Here is a 21,275-nt window from a genome sequence, read left to right as displayed (position 1 = left end):
TCGGTAACTACCGAAGGCGGAGAAGCCCTACAAGTTCACACTACAAGAAGAAAGGGAAAGGATACACAAATACAAGGAAAAGCTTACAATGAGTATAGAAAACCATAACCCTAGCTTTCTTCCTCTTATTGTAGATCCACCTCTTGACTTGGAAAAACCTCCAAGAGCTTCAAGAACTGGCGGTGAGAACCCTGTGGAGAAGCTCTGTGATCACTGGTGAAGATCGGGAGAAGTGGCCGAGAGTTCTACCGAAGGAATCGCATGCCTGCAGCCTTTATCTGCGCCAACGGTCGGATCCCGATCGATTGGATTGCTCCCAATCGATCGGGGAGACTTTGGATCGATCGGTCGATCGATCCAGAGCGCCTCTGTACTCTGCGGGAAATGCCTGGATCGATCGGCTGATCGATCCAGCCTTTATCGCATAAAAACGCGCCACTCCAATCGATCCACTGATCGATTAGGGTCTCTGGATCGATCCACCGATCGATCCAGAGACGTTCTGTGCGCTCTGCGACTTGCCCACTCGAGGCTTGTCGCGGGGACCTTCTCAATCGATCGGTCGATCGATTTGGCATCAGCCAATCGATCGGTTGATCGATCCAGACATTGGCTTTTGCCCAAAACCAAGTCCCAAGCCCCCAAACCAACAATATCCGATCAATCCATGACCTGTTGGTTCATCATGCCTAGCATCCGGTCACCCTTGACCTGCTAGGACTCCCTCACCAAGTGTCCGGTCAATCCCTTTGACCCACTTGGACTTTTCTTCATCATGCCAAGTATCCGGTCAATCCTTTGACCTACTTGGACTTCCCAACATCAGATGTCCGATCAGCTTTGATCCATCTGGATTTTCCCTTGCCTGACTTCACTCACCAGGACTTTCAACCTGCCTAGCTTCACTCACTAGGTCTTTCACCTGGCTTCACTCACCAGGATTTTCCTTCTGCCTAGCTTTACTCACTAGGTCTTTCACCTGGCTTCACTCACCAGGATTTTCCTTCTGCCTAGCTTCACTCACTAGGTCTTTTACCTTGCTTCACTCACCAGGATTTTCCTTCTTCCTAGCTTCCCAGTTAGGACTTCCCAGTCAAGTATCTGGTCAACCTTGATCTACTTGACTCTTCTTCAACCAGCCTGATCAGACCCTGATCAGAGGGGAATTGCACCAAACAATCTCCCCAAATGAACAACTGCACCTGCACTTGTCCATATCATCGAAGTCTTGTATATATTGTCAAACATGTATTGTCAACATGTATTGTCAAACCATCAAAATATAAACATTAAGACTCGAGCTTGACCCAATTCAAGCTCAGTCAAACTAGGTCAACCTTGACCTGGGAATATTGCACCAACAATCTCTCAACATGCCGGAACTTAGGTTCGGGTGAGCCCTATTTCGGATGGTCGAGATCACCCAAGCTAGCGGAGCCGGAACAGAAGACTCGGGTCGAGACGAGCTGAACCGGAGCAGTGGAACCGGACCACAAAAAGTCAACTAGGTTGACTTAAGTGATCCGGGCGCCCGGATCCATTCCGGGCGCCCGGAAGTGGATTTTGACCAGATCGAGGTTTGACTCGATCTGAACGTTGGGGGATAAAGTTTTATCCTCCTCAGGGCGCCTGGAACCCTTTGGGGCGCCCCGAACAGTGCTATAAATAAGCACTGATTTGCACAGTTTATTTACTTTACTTGTAATCAATTTCTCTGCGCTTTACTTTTCTGTCTGTGCTGTCAACGTTGTAAAGAGGCTACTCCGCTTGAAGGAGATCATCAGATAGTGCGTCGTATTTGTAGGTCCCTTTGGAGGCCGGCAAGAGGGGAGGGGTGAATTGCCCTACAAAATAAAACCAAAAACCCTTCTCGGATATTCAACTAACTTAAAAGAACTTGTAATTAAAAATGCAGAGACTAATTAAAACAGAAAAATAGACACAGAGGAATTACTTGGTTTGCAATCAGAGGATTGCTAATCCAAGGCAAAGAAGGCGCACTAATTGATTCTCCTCTGGGCGGAGTAGCCTCTTACAGCGTTGAAAGCACAGAAGGAAATAACACAAATGAAAGCACTGAATTACAAGTAGTTGCTTTTAATGTACGGATCAGTACTTTATTTATAGTACTGGTCCGGGCGCCTGAAAGTGGTTCCGGGCGCCCCCGGGGGGATAAACTTTATCCCCCAACGGTCAGATTGCGAAAATCGCGATTCTGGTCAAAATCATGCTCCGGGCGCCCGGAAGCATTCCGGGCGCCCCGGAGCAAAAAGTCAACTGCGGTTGACTTTTTGTCCGGGATGACTTCTCCGTTAAGTCCCAGTCTCGGTCCGGGTCTGTTCGCTCCGGCTCCGCTAGCTTGGGTGATCTCGGCCTTCCGGAATAGGGCTCACCCGAACCCATGTTCCGCCCTTCTCCTCGAGCAGCCTTCCTTCCCGGTTTCTCGTCCCTCGAGCACCGCGCACACTCTTCTCGTCCACCGGTGTACTCTTCCGCGGACACCTCGTCCCTCAGACGCACCGAGCCCGTCGGCTCTCTCCCGTGCCGTCCTTCTCGCTAGTCGCGTCTTCCGCTCGACTTCCTGTGTTCCTAAGCTCCTGCACACTTAGACACAAGGGTTAAACAAACGCAGGACCTAACTTAGCTTGTTTGATCACATCAAAACACCTTGGGGTTCCAACAGTATTCGTCTTGGATTAGCAATCCTCTGATTGCAAACGAAGTAAATCTCCTGTGTCTGTTTTCTTTTAATTAGTCTCTGTTTTTTTTACAAGTGTATGTTATTTAGTTGAAAATTCGAGAAAGGTTAGATTTATTTTTTTCAAGATAATTCACCTCTCTCCTCTTGCCGGCCTCCAAAAGGATCAACATATATAAGTAATTTGAATTCGTAGAAAGGGGAAATATTACTTAAGCTAGGTGTGGTGTAATTAGTCTAGTGGGGATAAACATATAGACCATGTCTTGAACCAAGTGGGTATAAGATGAGTGAATGGAACAAAGCATGACTCACTGTAGCTGCTAAAGGGTTTAGAATTAATTCTAAGATCAACTATGATTTTTCGACTAATTGGGGATCATGATGTACTATTAGGTATCACTCATGATTATTCTATAATTAAGTAGTTAATTATGGATGATAAGATAAATCAGAAATCTATTAAATTATACACATTAACGAGTCCCTAAAAGATATAAAATAAGTTAAATAATATCATACCATAATAATGTTTCTTGAAATACAATATCGTAATCTTCATTAAAATTCAATACCATAATAGTATTATTCCTTGAAATTCAATAACACGTTGACGAGAGAGATAAAATGAAAAACAGGTGTCATTTAACAAATCTGAAAGTCAGGTGCATATTTTAAAAATTCCACAACTTTATATACGCATTCAAACAATTGCCGACACTAAATTATTAAGAAGATGAATCGAATGTGGAAGGGATAGATTTGAATGGGCTAAAATTTTTTTACATAAATAATAATAAAAAATAGACTAATTAGAACTAGAACTGGATCTGACTATCAACATTAGTTTGTGGAGTGAATCGTCCGGCTGAGTTGCCTCAATGATTAGAGAGGGAAATAGTTTGGAAAATTGAGCACTGTCCAAAGAACTTTGAAAGGAGACACTAAGAATCATTACTAAGGAAATGGTCGACGGTTGACTGAGTCGTTTATAGGTTTTAGAAGCAATGAACGGTGCGTACGTTCTTTCTTTTTTTAAAATGATGGGATAAAGCGAGAGAGTCGCTGTGGGAATGAGTTTAATTGGTTACATCGATAAAGTATGTTTATGGTTGATGTCTTTAATTAATCAGGATTGCTTTCTTGGGTTGAACCGTCCGTTAGTTGGTGCTCCTTTGAGGGAGGTTAGAGTGTCCAAGCATCATAAAGGAAAGTCGGGACTTCATAATTCTGCCATGTCGTAATCTTCTCTAATTGTAGAGTGCTAGGATTTGACTTTCCAATCGTAGGGGTGTAAATTGAATTAAAGTAAACTCCTTTTTTTTATCATCAAATTAAAACCGAACCGGAATTATTAGGTTTATTTTTGTTCAATTAGATTCGAAGCAAATTAGTATAATATTTAGAATAACAAAGCATTAAGATTGTAAATTTATATTTGTAATAAAGCAAATGAACACCTACCTAATGGAATTAATGAAAAAAAAAACAAAATGAGTTAAAATTTTGATTTGATTTAATTTTTCAAATTGAACTAAATAATGAACACTACTTATTGGACCCATAATCAAGGCAGATAAATTGTCGTATAAAGGCACAAGTAAAGGTTGGCAAGATCTATACGTCTCTCAATTAACAACTTGTCACCCACATATCTAACCCATGCCGATGGGCACGAGTTAAGGATCCTCTGACCTCCTTCACCACTTGAAATGGCCACAAGGGCCTAGAGGATGGCACCCTTGCCTCCGTATATAAATTAAGTTCCAAAAGCCTCATTTGAATCTCAACCTAAACACTTTGGATAACTAAGTCTCATTTGAATCTCCAACGCACTTCATGCAACTGTAACTTGAAGCCTCGTCATGCAATTTCTTTTATATTCATTTGTTTATCCATGATAAAGTGTTGCAAGCTCAATAGTAACCGCCGTTTGACCATGGTGGTGTGCTCTTAAGAGTTCGTTGAAGGTTCTCTCACCTTGTGGCATAGAGGTGAGCAGCTCGACGTTGGGCGCCACTCGGATTGAAGTGGTCATTTATATTGTCGCCACGTCACATGGAATTGAGAAGGTCTTCTATATAAACTTCAAATCCTAAGGTAGAAATTAAAAAAAAAAAAAAATCTCTTAAAAAAATTATTAATAAACTCAAAATTTAAAAAATCCTATATATATATAAATTATCCAAAATACCCTAAATATTTAAAAAAACTCACAAATTATTAAAAATAATAAAAGGATATTCGAATCCTTCTACATTATTCTTCTCATAGTAGAGAAAATTCACCTTCAGATATCATAAAAAATATAAAAAAATAAAACTAATCATTCTTAAAGAAGACAATAACTGACTTCGTAAGATCAATTTTGTTTATTACTACCTGAAGTAACAAATAACTATTAATTCTATTAAAATGACCTAAATTCTATTAATTCTATAAAACATTAGGAGATAAACCACTCAATGTTTAAGAAAACAACGACATGGACACAAATTTTTATTAATCAATAGCTTCTTCTAAAAATATCCTAAACAAACTAAAATATATAAAAATACATATAAATTATCAAAAATACCTTAAATATATAAAAAAAACTAAAAGATATTCAGATTCGCCCAGAAGAATTAATATATACAAACATATATAAACATTCCATTGAATATTAGAACCTTAAATTGATAATCCAAGAAAACATAACTTAATCTCACATTACACAATCCATTTAGGCGGTCAAATCACCTTTGCTGGCAGGTTAGAACACTTTGTGTTTACATATGGGGCAAGTAGACTCGGACAAGAAAACCATAGTGTAAAAAGTACCAGAGCAACAAAGAATGTCTAGCAATTTTGTCTACAGAATCATCTAAGTCTGGCCTCAGTCCGCATATCTTCCAAACCCACTTAAAAATATCTACTTGATTTCCTTGTAAATATCCAAGGATATGAGTGGGCCTGAATTTTGTAAACAAAGATAAGACACTAAATATTATTAAGTTGAGATGTAGAAGCTACTTGTGTGGTCCCAAAACAAGCAATTCAGCCTCAAGATATCTATACAGGAACAGATGGGGGCACTGATTCAGGCAAGCCGCTCCCACCATTCAGGACGGCCACATTGCCATCAGAGTCGACATCCATAATAGCTGAGTCTCCCTCCTTGATCTCCCCACCCAGCATTTTCTCAGCCAAGCTATCCTCCAGGAGCCTCATTATAGCTCTTCTCAGCGGCCTAGCTCCGTAACTTGGGTTGTAACCTTCATCCACCACCCTTTCCTTGAATCTCTCTGTCACTTGTAGTTCTATATCCTTGGCTTTCAGCCTGTCGAAGACTTCCTTGAGCATTATATCAGCAATCTCCTTGACCTCCAGTTTGGTTAGCTGTCTGAAGACTATCATTTCATCAAGCCGATTGAGAAATTCTGGGCGGAAGTATTGCTTTAACTCTTCTGTGACAAGGCTTTTTATTCGGCTGTAACTGCTGTCCTTTTCATCATAGTCAAGGTCGAATCCAATCCTACGTCCTCCCTTCTCAATCACACTGCTTCCAATATTGGAGGTCATAATTAAGAGGGTGTTCTTAAAGTCCACCGTCCGCCCTTTACTGTCTGTCAACCTCCCATCTTCCAGAATCTGGAGCATCATGTTGAAGACGTCAGGGTGAGCTTTTTCTATCTCATCAAATAGGACAACAGTGTAGGGGCGACGGCGAACTGCTTCGGTGAGCTGACCACCCTCAGTGTAACCAACATAACCAGGGGGTGAGCCAATGAGCTTTGAGACAGTATGCCTCTCCATGAACTCACTCATGTCAAGCCGGATCATGGCATCCTCAGATCCAAAATAATAAGAAGCTAGGGCCTTTGCCAATTCTGATTTACCAACACCAGTTGGACCAGAAAATATGAAACTGGCAATTGGACGATTGGGATTCTTAAGACCCACACGAGCCCTACGAATGGCACGGCTTATGGCTTTGACAGCCTCATCCTGGCCAATAACACGTGTATGGAGAGTTTCTTCCATCTTGAGAAGGCGGTCACTCTCATCACTTGAGACTTTCTCCACAGGAATTCCAGTCCATGAAGACACAATGTGTTGGATGTCTGATTCTGTTACAATAGGACCAGCATCACCAGCCTCACTCTCTGCTTTGCTTATTTCTTTGCCTTTGTCAATCAGAGCTGAAATCTGGGCCTTCAACTCCATCTCTCTGTCACGCAGTTCTCCTGCCTGAAAAAACACAGTGTAGGAATATAAAGGCAATTTAGGTTCAGAAATACATGATTAGCTTACAGGTTCACAATAAAACAACAGATAATTAAAATTAATAAAATAAAATAAAGCAAGCAATTTGGTGAGAATGCATAACTATGTATCCGATGTTATTTGTTATTCTGTGCTAGAGATCATTCATGGATGATATTTGCTTATAACATAACAACCAGGTCATCAAACTGGTATTTTTCTATGCAACATAGTTAACTTTCAACACCTCGGACAATATCCAGGAAATGGTACCTTTTCAAAATCTTGGCCACGGACTGCTTCATTCTTTTCTTTAGTGATCTGCCTAAGTTCTTTATCCAGTTCCTTGGCCTCCTCTGGAAGCTGTAAAAAAAAAAAGTCGATTGCTTACCTATATATATATATATATATATATATATATATATATATATATATATATATATATATATATATAGGTTAGATAATGTAATAGCTTACCTGTGCATGGCAAAGCCTAACACGAGATCCAGCTTCATCAATCAAGTCGATTGCTTTATCAGGAAGGAAACGATCACTAAATACGAAGCAGAATGCATAAGAAATAAAGAGAAATAAGAATAACTGTAACAATCACTAATAGTGTGATATAAAGAATCACTTGGAAATAATAATGTTTTTACTTCTCAGAGCCATTCATTTGGTAAAAACAAGAGGATGATAATCAAAAAACTTGGCAGAATACAGAGATAACAAGATAAAGAACAACCAAAAGTTTGACAGACAATATGAAAATAGCATAGTTAAACAAAAAGAGATCTTGAATGATGTTCCAAACACAATATGAACAGCATAGAAGATGGCTAATTTCCAGGAGCAGAACAAGGCAGAGGAAGGTTATTAGAGGGAGTTGTTGGGCAGAGCACATTAAACATGGCCCTAACTCGGAAACATTGTCTAGAACAAGACAGTAAGATTCATTGCAATACCAAGTGTTCTGAATGGTAGATAACCACATCAAGTTACATGGTGCAAACTCTTCCTAAAGATGCAAATTCTACAATAGTTTACAGTTACTTAAATTAAATCACTCCAAAGGGCAAAAAAACACAGCAATAATTGACCAAATGATCATAGGTAAACAGCATTTTACCCATTTAACAATCAGAGAGGAACAATAAAAAAAACATAGAAAACTGCAAAGTTTTGTGTAGGTCAGCTTCCAATAAACAGAATCAGAGAGTAGTATAATGTGTAGCATCTACAATAAAAAGGGTGGTATTAAAATACGATTCACAAACCTAATGTACTGATGGGACAACTCAGCAGCAGCAACTAAAGCCTCATCAGAATAATGAAGTTTGTGATGAATCTCGTATCTTTCGCGAAGTCCTCTAAGTATCTGTATTGTTTCATCCACTGTTGGTTCTGGAACTTTGACAGGCTGAAATCGTCTTTCCAAAGCAGGATCCTTCTCTATATGTTTTCTGTATTCATCAAGCGTTGTGGCTCCAATGCACTGAAACAAAGTTGATACTGAATTACAATAGAAAGTACAAGTTAAATAACAAATTGGGGAATACAGACATACCTGCAATTCACCTCTTGCAAGAGCTGGTTTTAAGATATTAGCAGCATCTATGGCACCCTCTGCTGCTCCTGCTCCAATTAATGTGTGCACCTCATCGATAAATAGTATGATTTCATCACTTTGTTTAATTTCTTCCATCAACTTCTTTAACCTTTCTTCAAATTCTCCACGATATTTCGTACCAGCAACAAGAAGCCCCATATCAAGTGTAATCACCTAGATTACAAAATTGAAAGTAAATTATATGTGATAGATTTATATGTGCAGAATGATAGAAAGTGGTGATCCAATAGCTGTCTAGAAGTACTTCTGGGCTGTTCAATGATTTCAACCTCTTATGAAAATATAAAAATGAAGTAATGAGTAAGTAAAACACCTGTTTTCCTTCAATTGTTTCTGGAACATCTCCATTGGCAATGCGCTGAGCAAGTCCTTCTGCAATGGCTGTCTTTCCAACACCAGGCTCCCCAATTAGGCAGGGATTATTCTTTGTACGCCTACCCAGAATTTGTGTGACTCGCTCTATTTGATCTTTCCTCCCAACAACAGGATCTAACTTTCCCTGAAGAGTTACCAAGTAGCTCAGATGTTCCATGTTGATGGTAATAATTAGCAAGCGCATTAATAAGTTGATGATCCAAGATTACCTCCTCTGCCAACTTTGTCAAATTAGTTCCATACTCCTCAAGTGTGGGCATCTTATTGCCACTGCTTCCTCCACCTACCCCAGCACCAACAGCTTCAGTGCTTTCTCCAACCATTCGAATAACCTATTCAATAATAAAGCTCAAAATTGCTTCAATACTAATCTTGCATTAATTCAAAACCAACTTAAATAATAAGTTACCTGGGTACGTATGTTACTTGGATCGGCTCCAAGACTCTCAAGCACACGAGCAGCTACACCTTCACCCTCACGAAGGAGCCCAAGAAGCAGGTGCTCAGACCCAATATAGTTATGACCTGCAATTCAACAACATGGATCATTTACTTCAACTTAAACAAAAAGGACAAAAAAAGAAGGAAAAAGACAAAGAAACAAGAGAAGGTCAAAGAACATGAACTCATGCATTCTTCAGGGTGATAAATAGGAAAAAAAACAAAGCACTTGAGAACCAATAATAAACTATGCAATATTATGACCTGATGGAAATGGCAATCATGGCAAAAAGAAAAACTTGGGAATAAACCAGAGATTTTAATGCTTTGATAGTTGTACAGGTGGTATGGTATATATGGAAGGTCTTGATATGTTAAATGACTGAAATACTCAATATTGCATAAACAAATACTAAAACAACAACAAAGAGAATACCATTAGTGGTCCAATGTGTAAGATGTCATTTATGTTCAACAAAAATTATGAATGACCAACATCTAGGTCATTACAAATATGGTTCAGTGCAAATGAGATATTAATACATCCTGGGATAAAGTGATCCAGAAAAATAGAATGCTTCTATCTAGTTAGCTCTTTGCTGATTTGAAGTAGGTGGCATTGTCATATTCTACTTTCGGTCATGCTAGCAGTATAATGCTGCATTCTATTCACTTCAGAAATCACATTATTAGAATATCAGAAGCTGCATGAAACAAAAGAAGCACAAATGTATTGAACAAGTGATTGAAACTTGAAATGGAAAGTAGATGAATGTACTAGCAGACGCTGAAATTAGCATATCTTTTTACAAAAAAAAATGTGGCCAAATTTGAGTAAAAAAAGCTCCAGATAGCTGAAATTGGCATTTTTTTTAAATAGATGTAGATAAATCTGAGGAAAACGAATTCTGAATTAAGCTCTACAATAAAGCTCTATAACTGAAAATTTCAAACATACCAAGTTGACGGGCTTCCTCTAAAGAGAGTTCTAACACACGTTTTGCACGAGGTGTAAAAGGTATCTCAACAGCAACAAAGCCACTTCCTCTTCCAATAATCTTTTCCACTTCCACCCTGGCATCTTTAAGATTAATTCCCATTGATTTTAAAACTTTTGCAGCAATTCCTGTCCCTTCACCAATAAGGCCCAACAATATTTGTTCTGTCCCAACAAAATTGTGGCCTAACCGTCTTGCCTCTTCTTGAGCAAGCATTATTACTTTAATTGCCTTCTCTGTAAAACGCTCAAACATAGCCTTAGCAGCTCCTCCACTGGCTTTCCTCTGGGGATAAGATATATATCTTGAAACCATCGAACAGAAATCATGTTTATATCTTGACGAGGAGCCAAGGGTATCTATTCTTCTCAAGCCTGCAAAGCCTTGCAATTGAAGTACAGGTCTTCTCTGATAACACATCATTTGGACACTCCTTTTAGCATTTCCAGAGCCTAGAAGCTGAGTTTGACCCTTGTTCACTGCAACAGCAGGAAGAATTGCTGATTGAAACAAAGAACCAGCCATCTCTCCTGAGAAGAAAAAAATACCCTTGGATCCTCTACCTACAGGCAGTAACAATGTCAAACACATGTATTAGGACACATCATATCCAGAGATTGACGATTCAGATAGCATGCCACAAAAACTAGGTAGTATAGAATCCTAGGCATTCAAGATTGAAATCCATATCTAAGAGAAAATCTGCACTATCAAATAGATCAATTGGATGATCATAATTTTGCAAGTAAGACGTAGCATGGTGACACGATGAGGACACAGTTGACTTGGACAAGACTTTTAACAAAAGAACAGATAGGTGTATAAGAAAAAAAATATATTATCTGTAGTTTGATCTTATATGCAAACTATGTGATACATGGAAGATAAAAAAAAAATGATAGTCTTATTTCAAATTGTTGAAAATAGTGACTTTGTCATTCTTTATGGTGGGTTTCGTCCTGCATTAGTACTTCTAAGTATATGATTTTATCTTGAGTTTTATATATTCATGTAATGGTTTTCTTGTCAAGGCAATGCAATATTTCCTTCTCCAAACTTTATATGGTAGTAAAGCCCCCTTCCAACTTTAGGATTTTCTTCAACAATACTCCCCATAGGAGGCCAACGATTTCAATGGCCTATGCCAGATTCCCCTGGTCTGTGCCCACATTCCATCTTTGTCCATGGCATCAAAGATCTTTTTTGTGGTGATTTGCCTCAAGTATGTTGCAATCTTTTCGCCACTATTATTCTCTAAGGCAAGGACGTAGAGGTAACCTCCTTCAAACAACTAAGCCCTTATTGACACCTTTATATGATTAAGTTGCACCAGTCCTCCAAGAGCACCTCGCTGGTCTTGCAACATCCCAGATAAGTCCTGTCTTGCAACCGATGACATTGTCTTATGATGTGAGACCTCCTCTATGTGGAGAATCCCTTCTTTGTGTGTTCTTCTCCAAATGAAGAACTATAACTGACCAGCTCTGCAAGAGAACATCATCCCCACAACCACACACTCCTCTTGTGGCTCCTCTTTCCCTGTTGAATGTGAGTCGACACTAATTTGAAGCATCTGAATTTGAAATCTTCCAACGACAATCCCTTCTTCAATGGATCCAATCCATATGCAGCCATTGGGAGGAATGTTTCACTTGTGGTGTCCACCCCCAACTCTCCATAGGAGACCATGAATGAAAGATCTACAAACGCCCAGCACTGCCAACAACTTGTTGACGACCTTAACCTTCACATCCTCTTCTTACAACAGATTCACTAACTCTACCCTTTGAATGGGATGCTTCTGACAGCAAATAACAGTTTTAGGGTAGAATCCCATTTAAGCTTTTGAACCAGATTTATTATTCTTCCACTTCTCATAAGCCACTTCTACTTTCAAGATTTGACTCTTCCTCTAGCTTCTTTTGTAGGCATCTATTTGTTGTTGTTGCTGCTTCTTCTCCTGCTTTCCTTTTCAAAGATCAGCACTATCTTATATGTGTGTTGCATATTTGCTGCCTAAAAGTCTATGTAGACCCGAACAGAAAACAAAATGCTCAATTTGCCAAATCTAGCAAGGCTCAACTATGCTAGCCATCTTTCACCTAGAATCCTCAGTGATTTTTTCGTTGCAAGGCCCACATCTAGGATAAGCTCATTCTAGAGACTTTTTTTTTACAATATCAAATCATTTTAGCACCATTCTTCATTTCCTTATTCTCACTTTTTTTGAACAGAATTAAAATCAAAGAGAATTTCGAATGTGTACTTCATAGCCTATTTTCAGAACTTTTTTGATCAAAGGTCAAAGGGATAGTTGGTTGCATGTTTTTTTTAACTAATAAAATATTGTTTCGTCTGAGCCAATTATATTTTCACTTTATGATGGTCTTATCTTGGTCTACATTTCAAATTCATATCACAAGCTTATGGCGAATCAGTCATGGTCGATCCAAAGCCCGGATAAAGGAGGAGAGTTCCATTAGGTTGTCAACCAGCGTTAACACTATGGTAAATGTTCAATAAATAGATCCATTAAACTATTGTGCTAATGATAAGTTGTTCCCCGGAAAAAAAGCGTTATAGAATCCGACTGTAACATCTCGATAAGGACCGCTACATCTCCAAAACTCAGGTATAGTGCTAAATGTGTAAGAGTTCATGTTGCGGGGTCCGACTATAACGTATCGGAAAGAACCGCTATATCTCCATGAGAATTTAAGTGTAATGTTAAATAGGCAAGAGTTCTCACACCATAGGTTGGATAAAAACAAATATGATAGAAAAACTAATAGTCTCAGATTTGGAAAATGAAATATAGAAACCCTCACCGGTAAATCAATGGAGGTAGTAGATACGATGATTAGGAGAAGAATTAGTATTTTGTATGTACGAGAGACAAAATGAGTAGGCAAAAAGGCAAAGATGATAAAGAACTCGGGTTTTAAATTATGGTACACAGGAAAGAGTAAAGCAAGAAATAGAATGGGTATTATGGTAGATAGTTCGTTAAAGAATGAAGAACCCTTGAGATAATAGTGACGAAAGAAACTATGAACATAATTAACGTATATGCACCGTAAGTAGGATTAGATGAAACTACCAAATCCAGGTCTTAAGACGACTTAGATGAAGTATTATAAAACATTCCACCAAATGAAATGATTTTAATATGAGGTGATCTACATGAATATGTCGGAGTGAAAAATGAGGAATATAAGAGGGTATATGGGGGTTATGGGTTTAAAATGAAAAATGAAGTGAAAACTATATTAGATTTTGCGATAACATGACTTTATATTAGCTAATACATTTTTTAAGAAAAGAGAAGAACGCTTAGTCACGTTCAAAAATGGGAATAATAAATCACAAATTGACTTTCTTATAGTTAGAAAGAAGGATAAAAGATTTGTAAAAATTACAAGATCATCCTTGGAGAAAGTTTAACTACCCAACATAAGTTAGTAGTATTAGATATACGCCTAAAGCATAATATCAATAGAAAGAAAATATATATACTACTTCTAAAATTAAATGGTGGAAGTTAAAGGATGAGATTGCAAAATATATTTAAGAAGTAAGAGTACAAGTATTAAATGAAATATATGGTGACTCTAATACGACATAGGATAAAACAACATCAAAGTTAAAAATAGTAGCTAAGAGTGTACTCGATAAGTCTGAGGGACATGCACCACGAAAAAGGAATCTTTGTGGTGGAATAAGAAAGTATAAGAGAAAGTGAAGGAAAAAACGAACAGCTTAAAAGAAATTATATATATATATATATATATATAAAAGAACAAGGAAAATTTAAAAAAAAATACAATCGTCGAGAAAGAGGCTAAGAAAGTAATGAATGAAGCAAAGAATGAAACTTTTGAACGATTATATCAAAAATTAGATACAAAAGCATGGGAAAGAGACATTTATAGAATAATTAATGTGAAAGAAAGGAAGACAAGAGATCTTATCTAAATAAAATATATTAAAAATAAATGTAATAGATTCTAGTAAATGTTGGAAAAATAAAAGAGCGGTGGAATGGATATTTTCATTAACTTTTTAATGAAGGTTTAGGTAACCAACCTAACTTAGGTAATTTAAGTAGGTCAAATGAGTATAAAAATTTAAATTTTTATCGTAGAATTCAAATATCAGAAGTAGAACAAGTTTTAAATGGAATGCACAATGGAAAAATCCTTGGACCAGATGATATTCCGATAGAAATATAGAAGTGTCTAAAAAAACAAGGTATTGAATGACTTACAAAATTATTTAACATGACATTGAAAATAAAAAAAAATATCTGATGGAGGATAAGTACTCTAGTTTCCTTATATAAGAATAAGAGAGACATGCAAAATTATGCAAACAATTGGGGTATTAAACTAATGAGTCATACCATAAAACTTTGAAAAAAAAAATAATAGAAAAAAGATTAAGAAAGGAGACTACGGTGATCGAAAATCAATTTGAGTTCAGGTCGACAATAGAAGTTATACATCTTATACAACTAATTGAAAAATATCGAGAGCAAAAATAAGATATATTCATTGACTTAAAAAATACTTATAATAGAATTCTAAGAGAAATTATATAGAGAATTGTAAAAAAGAGAGGTGTTAGCATAACATATATTGAATTAATTAAGGATATATACAAGGATGTAACAACCAAAGTAAAGACTTAAGATGAAGTAACTGAAAATTTTCTAATAAAGATAGAGTTACATCAAGGATTAACTCTAAATCACTATCTTTTTATATTAATTATGGACGAACTCATTAAGCACATTCAAAACATACCGTGATACATGTTGTTTACAGATGATATTATTTTGGTAGATGAAACATATGAAGAAGTAAATGGTAAACTAGAATTTTGGCGGGAAGCACTAAAAGGGAAAGATTTTAGGCTTAGTAGAATAAAGACAGAATATAAATTTAAGTTTAGCAATATTAAACGTAATGAGATAATTGTTAAGATAAAAGATGATGAGTTGTCCAGAACCAAGAGCTTTAACTATAGGATCATTTTTGCAAAACGATGGAGGAATTGAGAAAGATGTTTTACATAGAATACAAGTAGGATGATTGAAATAGAGGAGTGCGTCAGGTATTTTATGTGACCGTAAAGTAAAGTTCTACGAAATCGTAGTTAAGCTTGCTATATTATATCGAGCTGAATGTTAGGCTATAACCAGTGTTCTAAAACGCGGGCTAGGCGGCCGCCTAGGCGCCGCCGCCTAGGCGGCTCTCGGCGGGCCTCGGCGGGCCTCGTCGGGCCTCCGCGACACGTTATTTAGGTTTCACTGTTTTGGTATTTTGTTCGAAATTTCCTGTTTACGCCTTCGTCGTCTCTCAGCGCCGCTTCATCTTCTCATCGTTCCTGCGTAGCTGCATCGTTGCGTCGAAGGCTTCGTCGCTCCGGTAAGTTTTTACGTTTTTAAGTTTTTACGTTTAGACTTGATACATCAACAAAAGAACAGTGTTGAGTCATCGTCGCGGCACGTCTCCGGCGACGCCGGACGCGTCCGCAGCCGCCGGACGCGTCCGACAGCATCGCGTGATGCTTCCAGCGACGCTGGAAGCTTTCCGCGACGCTTCCGGCGCCGCTGGAAGCAACGGCGGACTTCGCCGGACACGTCCGGCGGCGCCGGAGGCCTCCCGCGAGGCGCTGGTGGCGTCCGCGCTGTCGCGCGAGTCTCACGGCGTTTTTTGTTTTTTTTTAATTTAATAAATTCAAACAATTCCTTTAAAATTTAAATATATTTAAGATTTATTTTTTTAATAAATTTTATTAATTTATATAAAACAAATTTAAATATATAAAATTCCATTATTAATTTTATAATTTATTATTTATATAATCACTAATCAGATTTTAATATATAAATAATATATTTAACTTTTTTAATAAATAATATTAAATATTAATTTATATATTAACAGATTTAAAATTTATAATAAATATTATCATTTATCAGATATTCAGATTTAAAAAATATTTAAATTTTAAAAAAATATAATACATATTATTAATTTATATAAATCATATTTATAAATTTTATATATTATTAATTTATATTAATCGAATTTATAAATATTAAAATTATATTAAAATTCTAATAAATATTATTAATTTATATAAATCAGTTTTAAAAATATGAAAATTAAATTAAAATTTTAAAAATTTCAATAAATAATAAATAATATTAATTTATAATTATATATAACAGTATAAAACAGATTTAAAAATATAAAAAAAAATATATTTAAAATTTAATTTATTTAAACACATATCTAATAAATTTTATTAATTAGATTAAGATATATAAAAAAATATTCTCAGACTGGTTAATGACTTAATGTTATTAAAATATTTTGTATTGTATGCCTGTATCTGTATAGTATAATTAAATATTTAAATTTTATTATCATGTTATGTCTTGTTAGTTATTAATATATATAATTTTTTCAGATTATATCTGTTATCAATGGCCAGCAATCCATCTTCGACAACATCTGTCACTCAACCCGAATCCGGAATTCTTAGAAGAAAGTCAAATGACATCGGATGGGAGTTTGGAATATTGATTGATCCTAAGAATCTCGACAAAATTAAATGTAAGTTCAGGAGGAGTGTATAGGATAAAGGAGCACATTGGAAATATACCTGAAAATGTATCTAGTTGTCGAAAAGCATCTCAAGAAGACAAAAGTGCAAACAGGCTATTTTAGAAGGGAGGAACAGAAAGAAGAATAAAATAATGGAAGAACAAAGTTGTAAAGCAGAGATGGCTATTTCCCTAGATAAAGAAGAAGGTCTTGAAATTGAAGGGATGGATGGAGTTAAAAAACCTCTTCCACTTGGCCCCATGGATAGATATGCATCGGCAATTGCTCCAGAAAATGCAGGCTCCTGGAAGTAAAGTGCTTAGCCAAAAAAATATAAATGAGGCTCTTTTCAAAGAGAGAACTCAACAAGTTCAACAATATGTTGGGAGATGGGTTTATGAAAATGGAATCTCATTCAATGCTGTCGATAATGATAGCTTCAAGCAACTAATGGAGGCAGTGGGTCAATTTGGATCAGGATTCAAGCCTCCAACTCAATATCAACTTAGGGAGCCACTATTGAAAGCTGATGTTGAAAGAACAAAACAATTGCTGAAGAAACATGAAGAAGAATGGGCAAAGAATGGATGCTCGATCATGAGTGATAGAAAAAGAAGAAACATCTTAAATTTGTATGTTAATTGCAAGGAGGGTACTATATTTTTAGAGTCTAAGGAGTCTTCAGACGAGGCGCATACAGCTGAACTTATTTTGAGTATGTTGACAAGTGTGTTGAACAAGTAGGAGCTCAAAATATTATTCATATTGTAACAGACAATGCCACCAACAATATGGTTGCAGCTAAATTGATGAGAGAAAAGCGACCTGGGATTTTTTGGAGTTTATGTGCAACTCACACGGTTAATCTCATGCTTGAAAGTATTGGCAAACTTCCACGATATAAAAAAGTTATTGAGCAATCCAAGTCTTTTACCATTTTCATCTATGCTCACCATAAGACTTTCATTGATGAGAAGTTTCACGAAGAAGAGAGACATAGTCCGGGAGTTACCAGGTTTGCATCAAATTTCCTCACATTGCAAAGTTTGATTGAAAAAACTAGTTTAAGAGCCATGTTTACAAGTGATATGTGGGAGAAATGTAAATGGTCAAAAACAAAGGAAAATTGGCTTACTCTACAATGATGAGCATGAGTTTTTGGAATGGTGTGACACTTTGTTTGAAAATATTTGCTCCTTTGGTAAGAGTTCTTCGATTGGTAGATGGAGATGAAAGCCATCGATGGGGTTTCTATATGGGGAGCTACTTGAAGCTAAAGAAGATATCAAGGTGGCTCAAAATAACGTGAATCAAATTATCAGCCTATCATAGTCATTATTGAGTCAAAATGAAGGATAGACTTGATACATCATTGCATAGCTATTTTTTGTTGAATCCTTATTTTTACTACAAAGATAGTTCTATTGCTCTTTATGAGGAGGTCGTGATGGAGATTTTTGAATGCATGGAAACTTTGTATGCCAATGAGTTAGATCTACAAGATACAATTATTAACAAGGAATTTCCAAAATATAGAAATAAGACTGGGTTGTTTGGAAAAACATTGGCTGCAAAAGCATGTGAAAAAATGATGATACATTTGATCCATGTGCATGGTGGAGTACATACGGTGCTCACACACCTAACTTGCTAAGGGTGGCATTGAGGATACTTTCATTAACTACAAGTTCATCCGGGTGTGAAAGAAATTGGAGTACATTTGAAGGAGTAAGTTTTAAACTTTCATCTACTCTTTAATTAAATTAGTTATAATTTTTAATGTCTACTCTATATTCAGGTACTAACTATAATATTTACTTTCTCTGTTTTTTTAGATTCATACAAAGAAAAGAAATAGGTTGGATGCCAACAGGTTGAACAATCTAGTACTTGTCCAATTTAATGCTAGATTGTTGAACAAACAAAAAAGAGAAAAAGAAAGAAATGTTGATGTCCTTCTTGCAAAAGATGCTTCAAATGCACAAGGTTGGATTGTGGACGGTGGGGAAGATGATGAAGTTGAACTAGGTTCCGGCTCACTTGGCAAATGGTTGATGAAGCAAGTGGAGCGGATGAAAATCTACAACCCGAAGAAGCTCTAGAGTGAGAGAACTTCATGAAGATGATTTTGAATCAAGAAGAAGACGAGGATCACAATAATGATATTGAGTTTGTGTCCGATGAAGAACAAGTTATTGAAAATTATGGAGAAGAGGAAGCAGAATAAATACGAGTTTATGAGATATTATTAGTTGTGTAATTTTGAACTCATTTTGTTAAGACATGATTTACGTTATTTAACAATTATATTTTGCTTAGTGGTTACTGGTTACTGATTTACAATGCATTGTAATCTTGAATTGAACTATTGCTACTATTTTCCAATGTTCTACTGTTTGCTATATGATTATGATAACTTACTGCATGTTCTATTGTTTAACTGTTTTTTTTTAACTCATATTTACTAAGTCTAGTATATTTCCTTTGCACAAAACTATTAATTTTCTTTTATAGTTTTTCATTTTTTGGTATTGGAAAGTATGTATTTATTTCAGCATACATAGTTAGATCTCCATTGCTATGAAATTGTTTAAGACAACATTTAGATTTGTATATGGCATTATCCACAGTCCACATGAAACAAGGAATACTGAGGAATCCGCCTAGCGCCGCCTAGTCCCCGCCTAGGCGGCCTAGGCGCTAGGCGCTAGGCGCTGGTCCGCCGCCCGACTAGCGCCTAGCGAATTTTAGAACCTTGGCTATAACTCAAGCACATGAGCAAAAAATTAGAGTTGCAGAGATGAGGATGTTAAGGTGAATGTGTGGACATATGAGGATAGACAGAATAAGAAATGAGAGCATTAGAGAGAAAGTCGGAGTTGCATCTATTGAGAGAAAACTCCAAGAGGCACTTTTAAGATGGTACGAGCATATACTTAGATGACCAATAAATGCTCCATTAGACAATGCGTAACTATGACAAACACATATATCAAACAAGGAAGAGGAAGACCAAAAAGACTTAGTTAACAACAATAACAAACACACATATCAAACAAGAAAGAGGAAGACCAAAAAAATTTGGTTAACAACAATAAAACAAAATAAAATGTATTTAAGTAGGAGATAGAACTCAATGTTGTAAAAGGATCCATATAGCCGACTCCACCTAGTGGTATAAGGCTTAGTGGTGGTTGTTGGATCACAAGTTAGATATAGAAAGTATTTATGCACCAGTTTGAGGAGTGCTGAAGGTATTGGATTAATTAGTTGTAATGTGTAATTTCTTCAGAGCTGTAATGATCAAATATAGGTATAAGAGCGTACACAGTTTTTTCCATAATGTTAGTCAGACATGAATACGTTAATGAGGAACCAAGATTGCAAGCGATAGTTCACTGTACCATCTTATATAACCTTTTGCCAACTTATACTTAATATCAGAACGCACCATTTAGCAGAGACAACAATGAAAGAATAAACCCAGAACTATCAAGCAACTGCGGATAGGGGTATTCGCAGCGCTAGGTAGGTATACTCAAAATCCTATGCATAAAAAAGTTGTTCCTCTTTGAGGCAGGTATCTTAGTCTCTCATATGATATCAAAACACCAAATTCCGAGCCTCCCAATCCAACCAGATACTTGAATTTCAATGCGCATTTTTCTTCTCGTGTGAGCTACATCTTACGAGGCAATACAGAGAATAAATTCTTGCATTCAAAACAACAACCTGGATATCTAATCCACGGATCTATCAAGGATAATAAAGAACATTCTGCGAATCAAAATGGGATCAAAACCTTAAAATGAATTCAACCGCAAAGCATAGGATACAAACCATTCGATGAACAATTAAAATAAATTAGATCAGTAAGAACAACACAATAGATCTACCTGCGAATCGTAGGAGAGGGAGAGAGGAGGCGGCGGCGTAGGAGGAGGAGGAGGAGGCGCGATAAATAGAAATGGAGAGCAGGTGGACTAAGACCTACTGCATACGGCATTGGCAATTCGTTTTCCTACTTAAGATTTCATACCCGATATGCACCTTCCCGGTAATTCGTTAATAGACGAACCCAGATCTCTTTACGGTATCAATACGTGCTTCTTGATTCGTGCGGAACACGAAACCCACGGGAGGTAGAATACATTACTGAGTTTGGTGTTCTCGAGATTCGCTCCAGAGAGTTTAACGGTGGAGATCCTCGCTAATAAAGCTGCTGGGCTCAAAGTTCGGCCTGGACGAGTTCAATGTTTGGACCGGGT

General features: G+C 36.9%; 1 protein-coding gene across 1 annotated transcript; it reads right to left on the bottom strand.

The window, feature by feature from the left end:
- Nucleotides 1–5,333: 5,333 nt before the first annotated feature.
- On the bottom strand, nt 5,334–21,037 carry LOC122008256 (chaperone protein ClpC1, chloroplastic-like). The gene is made up of 10 exons (XM_042563933.1): nt 20,904–21,037; nt 10,351–10,953; nt 9,361–9,476; nt 9,161–9,283; nt 8,890–9,075; nt 8,514–8,729; nt 8,224–8,441; nt 7,424–7,499; nt 7,220–7,309; nt 5,334–6,931 (listed from the first exon to the last, which is right to left on the bottom strand). Exons 2-10 carry the CDS (start codon nt 10,913–10,915, stop codon nt 5,753–5,755), a joined length of 2,769 nt encoding a protein of 922 aa, XP_042419867.1. The 5' UTR covers nt 10,916–10,953; nt 20,904–21,037; the 3' UTR covers nt 5,334–5,752.
- Nucleotides 21,038–21,275: the final 238 nt, after the last annotated feature.

The sequence above is a fragment of the Zingiber officinale genome, chromosome 8A (assembly GCF_018446385.1).
Source record: "Zingiber officinale cultivar Zhangliang chromosome 8A, Zo_v1.1, whole genome shotgun sequence".
Lineage (NCBI taxonomy): Eukaryota > Viridiplantae > Streptophyta > Magnoliopsida > Zingiberales > Zingiberaceae > Zingiber > Zingiber officinale.
This window is presented reverse-complemented; position numbering and strand designations above follow the sequence as displayed.

Excerpts from the sequence above, each read along its gene's own strand:
- LOC122008256 (XM_042563933.1), bottom strand. The coding sequence starts at position 10,915 with ATGGCTGGTTCTTTGTTTCAATCAGCAATTCTTCCTGCTGTTGCAGTG. Across the intron at positions 9,284-9,360 it reads CAAGTAACATACGTACCCAG|GTTATTCGAATGGTTGGAGA; the intron begins GTAACTTATTAT and ends ATTATTGAATAG. Across the intron at positions 6,932-7,219 it reads GTGGCCAAGATTTTGAAAAG|GCAGGAGAACTGCGTGACAG; the intron begins GTACCATTTCCT and ends GTGTTTTTTCAG.